This window comes from Mchenga conophoros, linkage group LG4, assembly GCF_057382185.1.
Source record: "Mchenga conophoros isolate Kocher_MC1m ecotype Shallow Benthic linkage group LG4, M_conophoros_male_GT1.1, whole genome shotgun sequence".
Lineage (NCBI taxonomy): Eukaryota > Metazoa > Chordata > Actinopteri > Cichliformes > Cichlidae > Mchenga > Mchenga conophoros.
In genome coordinates, this window is record NC_140529.1 from 33,888,676 (window position 1) to 33,904,092 (window position 15,417).

Consider the following 15,417-nt stretch of genomic DNA (forward strand, 5'->3'; position numbering starts at 1 on the left):
CATTCATAAAGTCGCTGTCAAAGCTCGATGCAGAGCAAATCAACTGCAGAAGTTTTTATTTTCACAAACTTGAAAATCCCAGTACTTAACATAAGTGCTAATCAGTAAGATGCTAATTTAAGGATGAAGTCAACTATTACGTCAGATTTTACATTTTAACACTTATTGAAACCTATTAAACATTTACTTAATATTTAAAAAATGTTATTTATATAATTTTATAACTGCCTGAGGTTGGATGCACCCCAGAGTTTATTTCTATCTGGATAACTAATGTCACGGGTCAATTAGTAAACTGTCTTATCTGTTTCTGTTTTTTCCACTTGCATTTTGTCCCCGGCAGGTTGAAATTTGAAACAGGGATTCCAGCTTCTATTGAAAATTCAAGTTGTGACCAGTATTAAAAGAATTATTGTTTTTGTATCAAACTTTTATTCTGTCTATGTTTATGGTAGAGCTATACAAGCTAAGTCTCATGCACACTCTTTTGGTCCGATGGATTAAAATGGAGGTCAGATGATGGCTTTCTTTCTCTGCTTAACTCAGGAAAAAAAATACTCAGAGCTGTCGAAACTTACTCTGACCCACCATACTGGAGCAGGACACTCAGAGTTGCTGAACTTTGAGTTTAAAAATAAACTCAGAGTTTGTTGAATACACTTCCTGGAATAAGGCCCTGAAGCCACAGCACACAGGACAGGAGGAGAAATAAACCATATCTGTGCAGCAACGTTAGTTCTGTGACTCTAGTTCTTATGGAGTAAAAGGGGACCACTGTGCCTCTGCTTTTCAGTGGCCAATTTACAATGACTGACAGGTACGTTTCACTACAAACTTTCCAAAACAACCTCTTCTTTCCCCTTTAGTCAATCAAAACAGACTTTCTGATTAACTCTTACATTGTCAGTCAACACGACTCTTCCAGCAGGCAAATAACGGCAGCCCAAAGTTGTTGGGTTTCTTTTTTTGAGGAGCCACTGGTCCTCCCGAGTGAGTCTGGCATTACTCTAAAATTTCTCTTAAGCATCTGCATTACCTGTAGCATGAACAATAGGATAAGCAGTGGTTTGACCTTAGAGCTAGAGGTTACCTGTGTTGCTGACAGGGGAGGAGAAGGTCAGTTACAGAGAGAGAGGGTTTAACCTCCCTTACCTCAGCATCGCATTAAAGGAGGAGGAAGCAAAATGAAGGTAAAAAAAAAACAAAAAAAAACAACTCCAAATCCAATCTTGGCCTTTTGTTTTTGTCCTTTATCGTCTTTATTTTTCCATCTTCATCTGTTCTTTACCCCTGCGGCTTGATGCCACCCATTGTGCCCACATTCGCAAGAAGGCTTTTCCTTCAGTCTCTTCTCTCTGTGCCTTCTTCCCCTCCTTTTTATCTCCCCCTGTCTCTCATGCTCTCTTTTGACAGCCAACGCAGCACCTTTAATGGGAGCCATCTCCTCATTAAATACCTGCAAGGTGTCTGCAGTGGTTTGGCAGGGATAGAAAGACAAAAAGAGATGGAGACAAAGGAAGAGACAGAGAGAAAACACATCAGCTATTGTTTAGGCACTTTCTGACATGACACATAGACAGACAGACAGATTTCACTGTGTTAAATTTGAATTACTAATGTCTCTGGAGGCAACTGAACCGAACAGAAAGACCAGGGGGTCAGGAGGAGCGGCTGAGTCAGTTCCCCCCCTCCAACCTTAATCTGGCTTCTTTTCATAGCCTTTTTTCCTCTGACACTCTACTAGAAATACTAAAAGAGGAAGAATTAAGGGAGGGAAAAGAGGAAGGAAGTAAAAGTAGAGAAGCTCAGCAGACGGGTGAGGCAAGGGATACGAAGCAGATTTGAAGGTAGAATGAGGAGAAAAAAGTAAGAAACTGTGATGCTCCAAGTGGGAGGCAGCAAGACATGAAAGGAAAAGGGAAAGGAGGAGGAGGAGATTGGGTCTGAATGAGAGATAAGATGGAGGGGAAAAAGAGGAAGGAGAAGAGATGAGAGAAGAGAGAAGAGGGAGCGGGCTGGGCTCTGGGGCGATGGGGCTCTCTCAGATGCAGGATGGGACCATCTGGACAAAAGTGGAGCCAGGTCTCTGACAGTAAACACTGGGCATCAGTTTCACATGGAAAAAGACCAGGAAAAGAGATTCAAACACCCGTCCACACTTTCTTACCACCATCAACCCACTATGCTCCACCCAGTAACTAACTCTGCCAACCATTCTTCACACATGTTGGTGAAAAATACTGCCACTCCCCTCAATATTGGCAATTTCATCACTACCACACAAAACACCCCACTTCCAGACTGCCTTTTTTCTCGAATAACACTCCTTTGCAGTATTTTTTTCTTTCAGAATTGATTCTAAAAAACACTGCTGCCTGTCTATATATCACATCTGACTTTCTCTGAGAAAATAAACTGTGTGCCCCTCAGGTCACTTAAGGCCATTCCTCCAAATGTTTCTAGAGTTTAAAAAAATGGTTGCTGTTATGCTGATGAAAACTTCCAATGTCTCCATCTTCCATTTATCTAATTTTCATATATAGCACTTTTTCTCTCTAAAATGTGCTATATAAATTTCCGCCGTCCTGCTTGTTCATCAGCGGAGCTGGCTAATTACAGCAGCAACAGATATTTACAGGGGAGGAAGTGGCCACTGAGGACTTGAACCAGCAACCCCATCTCTTTCCTTTCAGGAGAGTGGATGAAACCACACACACACACACACACACACACACACACACAATTCTACCCCCTCCCTCATGGCTCTGGAGAAGCACAACTGCCCCTCCTACCCCTCTGTCGGTAAGCCCGGTTTGGAAACACTTTAAACAGACTTGCACGCTGCACCGCTACAAAAAGGGAAAACTTCAAGACATGCTCCCCTCCATACCCGCAGGGTTAATTAGAATTGTTTTAAACAGCCACTGCCATGCTTTTTAAAGATTTATGGGGTGCATGCATTACAAGTAAGGCATTAACATATCCGGAAAGTTTAACCTCTTCTCTGCTCCCTGGCTCCATTACGAGTAGCAGAGGGGAACGAGAGAGAGGACAGTTGACCTCTGCTGCCCCCTGTGTTACAGCTGAAAAACAACAAGGGAATTTTCAATGAGGAGCAGCAGCCAGATTTGGATCAGAGGAATCGGAGCCAAGCCACCATGCAGGATGAATGACAATCAGCTTGTATGTTAGTGATGAAAGAGAGAAACCCAGAGAGTATGTAGTACCAATAAAAACATACATTATTAACTAAGAGGGACATAGAATAAGTAGTAGTGACAAAAAAACAACTCAGTGAAATAGGAGTTGTGATCACTTGTGGGCAAAACCACCAAAACACAGGAAATGTAGGTATTTCAACAAAATTGAATAATTATAGGTTGGACTTAATAAAAATGATATATTCTGGGTTAATCCAAATAGCTCAACTAATAGAAACACAGCTCAGAATATGATGTCAATGTTGAAATATCCCATTTCATGAACAATCATTTTGATAAGGATTTTCATTTTTGGAGGTGCAGCCTGTACTGTGAATGCTTAAAAATGAAGACACAGTGAAATTAGTTCAACAAACAACATGAGTTTTAATGAACAGTTCCACCTCTTACCTCACAGAAAAGAGTTAGTTTGTCATCAGGCAGCAGACCGTTGGCCTCATCCAACAGGAAGTCCCTCCTTATGAACTTCTTGAAACCCCAGTCCTTCCCCTGGACAAAGCGATACGCCCTCTGGCTCTCTGGAAAAGAAGACACACGGACAAACAAGGAGAAACAAGATTACTTGAAGACTTTCACAACGTGATTAAGCTCTGCGTGTGTGAATGTGTGTGCGAAAGAGAAAGTTTGTTATGAGTCATGGCCATAAGCAGCGGAGAAACAATGGCAAAAGAGGCTGGATGCATGAAGTAATGCCTGCAGGGAGCTTTTAACACTTCAGAAGAAAACAGAATCTTTCTCTCTCCCCCGTTTCACTCTCTCTATCCTCTCGCTGCCACATAAAGACTAGTGGTAAACATGAGACAGAACTGCTGTGCCTCTTTGGCCAAGAAGTGAGAAATTGCAGGGATCAAAGCAGTCCAATTATCATGTGTTTATGGAGTGCCAATTATCTCTAACAGTGGCAGGAAGGATTCTGTAACACTCAGTTGCACTACAAAGACACAGGAAAGGTGGTGGAGTTCTTGTGTGTACAACAGGCACACTGTGGAGGCGGTCACAGTCACCTAACAGTCACAAATACTCACATACAAGGTCAAAACATTAATGGCTTTGAACTGCGGCAGCTACAGAGATCACAGCAAATTAAAGCTAATTGCAGATAGAATAAGGCCAGCCGCTAACACATAAATTTTGCAAGTAACTGAAGCTCTGTTGGAAGAATAAGACACCATTCTTTGGAGAAATTACATCATTCACCATTTTGCTAATGAGAAGAAAATTGCTTCCTTGAGCACTGTTCTGGGATTACTGAGCTTAAGCGACAGACCCTTTTTGTGCATGGAGCCATCACTGTCCATTCCTGTAAGTGCAGACATAACTATATGACATGATACGGTACGGTAATAAATTAAGGTTTTATAGCTGTTTTTTTGCGCGCCTGTAAAGGATTAGATGACGCTACAGGAAAAAGCTCCACAAGCTACAATGAGAGTCAATAGAAATCAGTTTATTTGCCAAGTCCTTGTCATTTCTTCCCCATTAAGATCTTTCCAAGGATGCTCTGTAAGACACAATAAAAATGTAATCATCCATGCTTGAATTGTGCTGGCACTAAGCAGAAACAAGAAGAAAATTTAGTAAGGACACACAGATAAACAAATTGGCAAATTACCAGATGAAATTGTGCAATGCTTGGTCATACTGACAAGAGTATAAAAGCAACGTGTCCCCAGTCTCATTATAGTATATTAGAGCCACGCAGTTTTTGGGCAGTAGCAGTGAGAATTATTTCTTTTAATAAATCATAAACTTTTTTTACGTCTTCTATTAATATTTGTTATGACAACCCATTTTGCCTTCAAATTGTCAGCAATTCTCCTGGGTACACTTGTGCATAATTTTTCAAGATAATTGGCATATAGTTTGTTCAAAGTATCTTCTGTGCATTCAGATTGTTTCAGTGACTTCTTCCTCTTCATGTAACCCAGACTCACTCCACAATACTGAGATGAAGGCTTGGTGGAGTCTCTGTGGAGACTATTACAGGAATCCTTTTCTTTTTTCGTGTCACTGAAGTTAGTTCTTTATGACTCTGGCTACGGAGATGTACTTGTTATCATGCAACAGAACGAACACAGGACAGCCAGAACGCTCCCTGATGGTATTGGATGAAATACCACCAGGTATTGCAAAGTGCAAGAGTGTTTTACATGAACCTAAATAGACACATAGATTGTATAATCCCCCAAATTGCTTTGATAGATGTTAGTTTTGCACCGTTTTCCAAACACAGTCAGAGTATGTTCAGTTCATTATGACCCAATCTGCCAAGAGCTGTGCATTGTCACAAACTAACAAGATATTTAGCTGGGGGTAGTTTCTAACAGGACAGGTGCAGCTTGTTAATTGTAAAACGCATAGAAATGTAGGTCATACACATCTATGTTAATTGTAGGCCTACAGTTGCAGTCTGGTAGAGAGCTGTTATAATGCACACAGGATTCAGGAACTGACAGGCAGGACTGTAAACCAGCCGACAATAGTTCAACATTGAATTCTTTCGCATTCTTCTAAAAAAATAAATTAGATCACTTTAAACTGGAAATGCCTGACTGACAAACATTTATTTCTATACAGGTGTAAAAAAAATTTCCACTGGATTTGTTTAGTATGGTCGACCACTCAAACAGCCATGTGCTAGAGCACAGCTTATGGGAACATGGTGAAAAATGTATGCACTGTCCATGATCCTGAAATTGGTTCATTTAATACAGTGGTCCCTCGCTATAACGCGGTTCACCTTTTGAGGTCTCGAGAATTTCTTTTTTTTTTTGTGCAATTTTGCGTTGTGTTCTGCCTCCTGATTGGCTGTAGACCATCGTCACTCGATCTCCTCCGTGCCGTGTCTCCTGTACAGTACAGAATGCGTTCAGCTTGTCAAATTTACATAAATCCTTGATCGCTAGCAGTGTGACTCTGAAAAGTGTTGTACTGTATGTTGGTAAGTTTTCTCCCCAACAAACACAACAATGCCGATGAAACATTTTGCAACGTCAAAGGCACCTGTGGTAGCATCTAAAAGGCAGAGGAAGATGCTAACCATCGCACAAAAAGTTGGACTTTACCTTATTTTTCAGACCATAAGGCACATTGCATTATAAGGCGCATTAAGCAAAACAAAACAGTCAGATAAATTTTTCTCAACTCATTCCTCATCGATGTTGGATTCTCTCGCAGCTGCTCAATTTCCCCATGTTCTGGACCTGAAAACAGGGTTCGATCTTTGGTTTCATTCTATAATACTGGACTTTCTGCAACGGTTTGAACTTTGAGAGTGTTTAAACAGGAGAGAAAGTGTGAAAAGGTTCATGCCTGTCTGAGAAAAGTGTATAAAGTGTGTTGTGATGAGTTTTACAGCCTTAAAATATCTATAATAATTGTAAAAGAAATAACGCTGGCTACTTCGCAGATTTCACCGGTCACGGGTTATTTTTAGAACTCCCGCACTAAATGAGGGACCGCTGTATTTTGCTCCAAACTTTCGGACCAGTTCAAAACATCAATATGAAACATGGGTCACTATAAAAACTTCCCATGCTTGACATCCATCCAAGGCCTTATTATTTTCAGGATCGGGTCCAAAGTTAACATTGTCATCCCTCTGTTCTCCTCATTCTTCAGCCACTTTGAACCCCACAGCACAGCCTGTGGAATTCTTGCCACAGAAGCCCCAGCATGTTTAAAAGAACCAGACATAAAATCTGGCCCAGTGTTGGCAAACCTAACAAATAACTTTAAGTTGTATGAGTTGAGAGGTGGACCTGTGGCACTTCCAACACCTCTTTATCAGACTCTGTTGGTAGGAAACCACCACTACTAACCAGGATCTACCCTCAAGCTTTTGCTCTTTCAGGCATGCTCTGACACAGCTGGTAGACAATAAAAACCTGACCCTAGCGAAAGTCGTAAAGCTTTTTATACCAACAATGAGAACCATCAGCATCTATTGTCCAGACCTGGCCATGCATTTTCATTAACTTATCTGCGAACAGGTCACAGGGGCAGCAGATTAAGCAAGAACGCCCAGACCATCCACCTCCTCCAGCTTATCTGAGGGGACACTGAGGTGTACCCAGGCAAGCCAAGAGACACAATCTCTCCAGTGTGCCGTGGGTCTGCCCCGGGGCCTCCTTCCAGTGACCTGGACATATTGCATACAATGTTGATTTTTAAGAAAAACAGAGTCAGAAAATAGTGAACAGAATCCACCTATGCTTGAGTTCTTACAAAACAACTTCACAAATGTTTTTAATCTCAATCCAACTAATTTATTCAGTACTTTAAAAGGGTTCAGGTCATCACTGACATTTCAGACTTCTGTTGAACTTCCAGGCATATTACATCCACTTAAAGTCAACATTAAATTTAACTTTTAATGCAGATGACGAAATGTGCTAAAAATAACCACTGTGTCACTGAGACCTGGTAAAACAGCACAGTGAAAGTCTCGTGTTGATTCCAGCTGACTATAAAGATACACAATTGGTTTTTTAGGCATGGGTTGCAGCCCTAAACAATTCCAAATATTAGTCGAGCTGCATGTAAAATCAAATGTTCAAATCTGTCTTTTCCCTCACAACTGCCCACTGCAAAGTATGTTTGATGTCCGGTCGAGCCATGAGTAGGTATCATCATCCTGTATTCTGCATCCACAGTCAGAATCTCTTTTGCTGATGTTAAAAAGCCTAATTCCAGCTTCATGTCCAGCCAGACTCTCCCAACAATGTCCAGAGGTAAATGTGAAAAAGGCTACAGCCACCCCATAAAAGATCATGTCTAAGGCTCATACATCTGCAGGGTGTGTAAACTTAATGTGTATACACTTGCCACTTCAAACAGACTCCTCTCTAGCCTACTCTTGCATAGAAACCCCAATAGGAGATCTGCTGACAGTTCACAGTAGGAAGCACTAGGATGAAGTGTCAATGCTACTGTAAGATCCTGTGTCTAATCCCCTGTTTGGATCTGAGAGAGCAGGCAGCCAAAGAGGGGATTGGCGGGGGAGTGCAGTGCATATGCAGTTATTCCCACCACTGCTCATGCAGGGGGTCCTTCACTGTAATCCTCTGCCTCTGGAGGCTGTGTACGCAAAAGAAACTGACAGGAATCCACATGCAAACCGATACACAAATAAGCTTGACTGAAAGTCAATTCACAAAATGTATTTATGCACTTTACAAAGCTACTTTATTCATTGTTCTCCCAGCTGAACAGTTACTCTAAAATCGACTGAGGTTTTTTTTTTTTTAAGCCAACGGTATCTCCAGCAAAGTCTAGCAGGTTTGAAAACTGTGTCAAACTTTTGCTACACTGTACCTTTTGTGGCTGGGCTGAGACAAAGAATTAAACTTAATGCAGGTATCTTTCACAGGCTCTCAGTAAAATCTTCTTTCTTTAGTGACTTTCACCCACTCTTATGTCCTTTAAACATGTCTGATGGCTCTAGCATGTGTGACCCAGATGAAGCCCCAAAGCACAGAAGCTACTTGTGAAGTTGTGTTATTTGGGTAAGTAACAAGACCAGTGACGAGTGAATAGTTCCCCAGTGGCAGTATCTAAAGCTAATCTAGGGGGTGAGGAGAAAGGCTGGCAGCAGGAAGAGATGGGGGGGGGGGGGGGGGGGGGAGTGAAGAGAGGTGAGAGGGAATGCTGGAAAGAAGCCCCAGCAGACTCAGTGAAAAGAGAAAGAGAAGTGTGATTTCTTCAGTGTTCAGCTGTGACAGTGAGATGACTGTGGGTGCATGTGTGGATGTGTGCATGCATACAGGCACCAATGATGACGGCTTTGTGTGTGCTGAGCTCAGCTAATGCCATGCTATCATCTCCACTGGGGCATCAGAACACTGCACTGGCAGAGAATCAACTGCAGGTCAGATCGCTGGCGCTCACTCTTTCAGTGAGCTGGCCAAGGTGGTGGGAGTGCAGCCACTCTGCCAGAATACCAAAAAGAGCAGGGCAGCGGTGGAGGGAGGGGGGTAGGTAAGCTCAGCTGAGAGATCCGTACACATTTAGTGGAGCTACACATACCTCTTAATGTTCGGGGAAATTATAATTCAATTCCACACAAGTTTGCTTTTCCTCCCCATAACATAACCTAATTAAAAATTTAAAAAAAGGAATTGGAGGTGCATTCACTTCCAATTTATCAACAGGGAGTGAGGCTGTCGAAGACTTCTAAAAAGGTTGGGTCTTTTTTTAATTAAAATCAAAATTTCCCCACGCTACTTTGAATTATATATTTACCAGAAATGAATCCAACCGGCAGTGATTACACAAGCCCATATGGCTATCAATACCTTACGTTATTAGACACACTTGGGGTATTAGACACACTCTCCACCTTCTACATTACAAATTTCAGTGCCCCAAAGACACAGGTGTGACAAGAGTTTTTCATTTTGAAACTCTTAAACTTTGAGATATCCCTGGCTTTGTGCTGAATATAAAGTCTATGTGGACAGCTTAGGTTTCAGTAACATACCTCTTAATGTTCGGGGAAATTATAATGAACTTGTACTTGTATGAAAAAACAAAAAAACAAAAACACACTTTTAACAAGTATGAATCAGCAACAAGTGGAGATAATTGTCAAGTTTTTAACAACGCCGCAGTTGCACTTCGATATTTCACTACCACTGAAATTTCTCACCCTGCCAAAAGAGAATCTAAGGTGATGCTGAAGGTGAGAAAAATGATGTCTAAACTGGCGACAGCGAGAGAAAGACTAAAGGGGAAGCCAAGCCAGAGTATTTAGGTGTGCAGGACATCCATATTCAGGCAGAAAACTCAAGGGTACGATTGGCACACAGAAAGAGAAGGTCGCCAGAAGACAAGCTGGCATGTAGAAAAATAGCAGCTGACAGAGCAGCCAGAGTCAACATCTCTCTTGGTGTCTGTCACTTTTCTGGACTTACTTTTTACCACTCAATTTTAGCAAAATCCCACTAACCACAACTTATAATTAACAACAGACTATACTGATCCATTGTTCATGCATTGACTGTTCAAGGACAATTAGTCTAGTCTTCAGTTAGCAGTAATGGGCATTCTACTAGCTTTTATAAAAAGCTGAAAAATCGAATGTAAAACGTTGCTCCCATTTACACACTGATTCAAACTGGCTGGCATAAAGAGATATAAACGTGACAGCTGTTCACACAAGAAAATCTAACCTCTACTAAAGATCGAGCTCTATAAGCTAATGTCAGCACAAACTTGTCTATTGACATTCTTGCTAGCAATGTCAATACAACCTGATTATATAAAGACTGACCAATAACTTCTACTCTATTACACGGTGCTCCACTCCCCCCACACAGAATGCCTGATCGCCTCTATCAGTCACTGAGGGCAACAGACTCTGACAAGTTCACATCCACAGCTTCAGTTAAATGAAACCAACATTTCTCATTCTTAAATTACAATATAAAGCAGACCACAGCCAACACACATGAGCTCACTTAGCCTTTGGCTACAACACAACAAAACCATTGTCTGTAGGGGAGATTTAACATGGAGACCATTTGAATACAAAACAGCTTGCGGCAATGGTTGAGAACTTTCCATCTCTCCTCTCTGAGCTGTCAGAACAGGAGTCTGCAGGGGGGCAGCTGTTTTCTCTGGCAAAAGGAGGAGGGGGGAGGGGGGAGTGTGTGTGTGTGTGTTGGGGAGAGGGGGGAGTGGGGTCAAAAGACAACTTACAATCCACCCAGTAGCCTCAGAGGGGAGAACCAGCACATTAAGCAAGAGAGAGAAATGATGTGGCCAAGTCTGGTGTAGGAAAGGGGGGGGGGGGGGGGGGTCTGCAGCTGATGTTTGAATCCATCTCCATTATTAAGTACAGACCATCAGAGGATCCACAGACAAACACCCTCTCTAGTGAGAAGCTCAAGGGCTGACTGATGCAGATCGGGTGTTTCATTAGATAATGTCAAGCAAATCCGTCATAGTATATCCTACACCCTCCTGTTATGTACTGCAGGAATATTCATATTTTCCATATAAACAAACCCAAAACATGGGAATGAATACATCTGTAAAAATGGAAAATATAAATATGTCTTTACTTCTCCAGTAAGCTAAAAAATATACATATAAATGGAAGCAAAGTTAAGATACTGGACTTACTCTACTTTAAGTTCTCACTAGTTTTTCTAACCATTTCTTCCTTCTATTCAACTATCCACATTAAAAGAAATATAACCCAATAACTATTATATTAAATATGGTCCCTACAGGAACACAGTATAGAGGCAGACAAATCACTGTCCTGCCACAAACAGTCCACAGCCGCTCAGCTTTCTTAATTAAGCCAATTTGTTTTTATTTGACTTTTTTTTTTCCTAGAGGCCTGGATTTAATTGGATTCTAAATGATCCAGAACCAATAGAGCAATCTTTACTACCATATTCTTAGACACAGTGCTTGCTAAAGTGTCACAAATATGCTGGCAGTTGGGTAATTTTCTCCATTGACAATGCAAGTGCAGTGGAGAGCCTAGGTTTCCCCAGGGGGAATGTGGGAAGATTGTAGGAGGGCATATGGCAAGAATGGGATGGGGTGTGCACCATGGAGCATACCATTTATTACAGAAAGCCCCTTGAGACAAAAAGAGAGCAAGAGAGTCAGAAAAAGAAGATTCTTTTTTACTTCACTTGGCATTCCCAAAATTCAGGTTTTCTCTGGCGATTTAAGGGAGCAATATTACCAAAATTGTAAGGCCTTGAAATTATACATCTCCACAGTCTAATTATTACTTCTACCAAAGAAAAATCCTCCATGCAAAACTAAACTATAGATCACAAAATACCTAATATCCAGTATAAGCACTACAAGAGAAACTCTTCTTCAGTCGGCCACTCAGAATTAAGATTTAGTTTTCAAATAGTGATGGAATTAAAAAGGATAAAAGAGAAAGAAAACGAATTTGTGAGTGAGAAAAATGGCAAAGGTCTAAGTGAGCAAATGAGGTACCTAAGTTCACATGGGGGAATGTTTCTCAGCAGGAAAAATGATTTCCCTTTCTACACAACCTGCACCGCAGGGTGTTGTACACAACTTCACTGCATATGCCTCTCATTCAAACACATTTCCGCCTCCCACCTCTTCTCGTCTCTCTACCTCCCTACCCACCCGCCCCGTCTTCCCTCCTCCATGCTTCCTGTACAGTGAGCTGCAGGGTACTGGGAGAGAGGGAGGCAGCCAAAAAGCCTGATAACCAGGAAGCGGTCACATCTGGCCCTCACTAATTCAATTCCACACAAGTTTGCTTTTCCTCCCCATAACATAACCTAATTAAAAATAAAAAAAAAGGAATTGGAGGTGCATTCACTTCCAATTTATCAACAGGGAGTGAGGCTGTCGAAGACTTCTAAAAAGGTTGGGTCTTTTTTAATTAAAATCAAAATTGCCCCACGCTACTTTGAATTATATATTTACCAGAAATGAATCCAACCGGCAGTGATTACACAAGCCCATATGGCTATCAATACCTTACGTTATTAGACACACTTGGGGTATTAGACACACTCTCCACCTTCTACATTACAAATTTCAGTGCCCCAAAGACACAGGTGTGACAAGAGTTTTTCATTTTGAAACTCTTAAACTTTGAGATATCCCTGGCTTTGTGCTGAATATAAAGTCTATGTGGACAGCTTAGGTTTCAGTAATGAATTTGAATATATTTTTCAGTGTCAATTAGAACAAGTTAGGATTTCAGAAAATAAAACTGGACTCCCATGTATTTTTAAATGCTTGTTAGTCTTAACTTCTTGTGCCGGTGAGGGGGGGGTCATGTGTTTATTATCATGTCAAAGCTCCTCATATAAAACATAATGTTACCATCTTGATCACCTGTATTATAAATATGTTTTCTTTCATCAGTGTGTGCAATGAACTTGCAATCTTGTTGCTTTTCAAATAGTTGCTTCGAGGACAGGGTCTACGATTCACATGCAGACAGTTGGTGTCTTTAAAATAATTTGACTGTGTCAGCTATTAGTCTCAGTTTGCGATTGAATGGGGTCAAGCATCAATGGCATTTAATGGTGAGCAATTAGATCAGTGAAAATTGCAAATATGTTGCCATCTACATACACAGAAATTCACACTAACAACTTAAATTGAGAGTATAGCCAGAACCTCATTCAGAAATCCCTCCACAAATACTGACATAGTTGCTAGAGATTGGCCATTTAACTGCAGACTATGCTTTTATAGGAATATAACCAAAATGCAACCAGTTGGCAAAACTGGTGTCTTATTGCAAAGAGATGCATCACAGATGAGTTGTGCCCAGGTAGACTAGCTCAGATTGATTGCAATGTGTTGCAATCTGTCTGTGTTTATGAATTAAAAAGGAATTCCATGCTCTTCGTAAATCTGTCTGAATGTGGCTGCAGTCAGTCTGAGTCAGACTGTGACTGTTTGGAGACAGGTTTTCTTCTACAAAGTGATCTGTGCAATCACCTTGTGACCAAAAGGAGTCACCTAAAACTTGAGGATGTTGCACACTCAATCTCTGGTAAGCCAACAGGTCGTCACGCCTACTTGAAATCAGTCACCAAATTTGAAAACATTCACAAATCAACGATTTTTTTTCCAGTCCAAGGAGGTTTTCCTATTTTGACTGAGCCATAAGGCTATATAAATAAAACTGACTGCCATTGTTTAGGGCCTGGTGATTCTGACTTACCCATGGCTTTGGTCTCCTCTCCCTTGGCATTGAGGATAGAAAACTTAAACTTGGCACGCACTTCACTTTTTGGGCAGCTAACCAAGAGGAGGTAAAGTGATAAATAGTCTTTGCTCTCCTCATCCAGACCTTTAGGATTCACACGCAAACACCTAGGGGAAAGAAAGGGAAGAAACACACTAGTGAGACCAAAAAAAGAAGAAGAGAAAAAAAAAGGACAAGGGGGAGTATCAGTTCCTGGAAGTATCTGTAATATTTGTAAGTGACAATCTGATTATTCTTAGATGAAAAGTATTGGAAATTATTGACAATGATTTTTACTTTTCATCTGATATGTACTTTAAACGGTCGCTTCTATGCTCCACTTCAGCTTTTAAATGTGTTTTATAATGGCACAAAAACGTCTTCCTCATCAAACACAATCAATTACTTAATCGATTTATGTTTTAGCCAGTATGAAGCAATTTCTCTTGATTTCACAAATTCTCAAACAAGTTGTTAAAAATCGAATAATGTCCTTATTCACAAAGCAACATTTAATTGAAGCTTTAGACTACATCAAAGCACAGAAACCACAGCAGTTAAGGCTACTAAAGATCTGCTTAGCAGCAGTCTCAGACTACTCTTCATGTCCAAAGCTATTGTCACCAAAACCCTCCAGTATCAAAGGAAATGATGCTCAAAAGTAAACCTATAATCTGTCTGGTGCACTATTATGTTACTCTGACAATAAGCCAGACAGACTCACACTTGTAACATGGTTTCAGGGACAGTGAGACAATACCACTGTGAGGTAACCCACTGCTGTGCCATGGTTGGTTAATGATCCCATACAATTAAACAAAGCCACAACAGCAATAACGCAGTATTATAACTCATAAGGATCAGGATCCGTCACAATTTGCAGGTTATTGCAGGTAAAATGCCAAGCACAGTTTGGATGAAGACCTGTTAGGTGATCACCGTGTCTATGTTTGATTCGATTCTGACCAGGAGGAGTAGCGATTCTTGTGACATGTGGCTGTATGGGAAGACTGACAAATCTCCAGAGGCGCTGTCACGGCATAAATTCATCAGATAAGCTAAAAACATATTTTGACATTATGAAACTTGTGAATAAATAAAATACATAGGATTTAATACATTTCCTAGTCACTAATTAACCACGGTATGCATTAAAGTGGAAGATATAGCCATTAAAAGGGTATTTTTTTAACAAAGTAGGAAGCAAAACCAATATAAAGTTTCACTGTACTCACAAAAACCCAATAAACAACACCTGATTCTAATACTCCCAATCTCCCCTCAAAGTCTTCTTCTTTGCTTCCAGCGAAGCTACTTTTATTACAATGCACCTGAAAAGTCATGTTCCAACACCTCACACGTGTGCATCAGGAGTTCCACCTTTGATCTCAAACTTGTGCAGACTTCTGTGTCAAGCTGACCCAACCTTTATGTCAAGGATTGTCACTACTAATATGAGCCATTTTCAGTAGAAGT

The 15,417-nt window shown here is 40.9% G+C and overlaps 1 protein-coding gene across 5 annotated transcripts in view; it reads right to left on the reverse strand.

Annotated features, from left to right (window-relative positions):
- The window catches only part of spop (speckle type BTB/POZ protein), a 96,617-nt gene that overhangs the window by 31,418 nt on the left and 49,782 nt on the right, over nt 1-15,417 (reverse strand). For all 5 annotated transcript variants that reach the window (XM_085271973.1, XM_085271975.1, XM_085271974.1 and 2 more), the window contains 2 exons: nt 13,918-14,069; nt 3,612-3,739 (listed from right to left, as the gene is read on the reverse strand). In XM_085271973.1, coding sequence (XP_085128099.1) covers nt 3,612-3,739; nt 13,918-14,069 — 280 coding nt within the window. The remainder of the gene's footprint in view (nt 1-3,611; nt 3,740-13,917; nt 14,070-15,417) is intronic.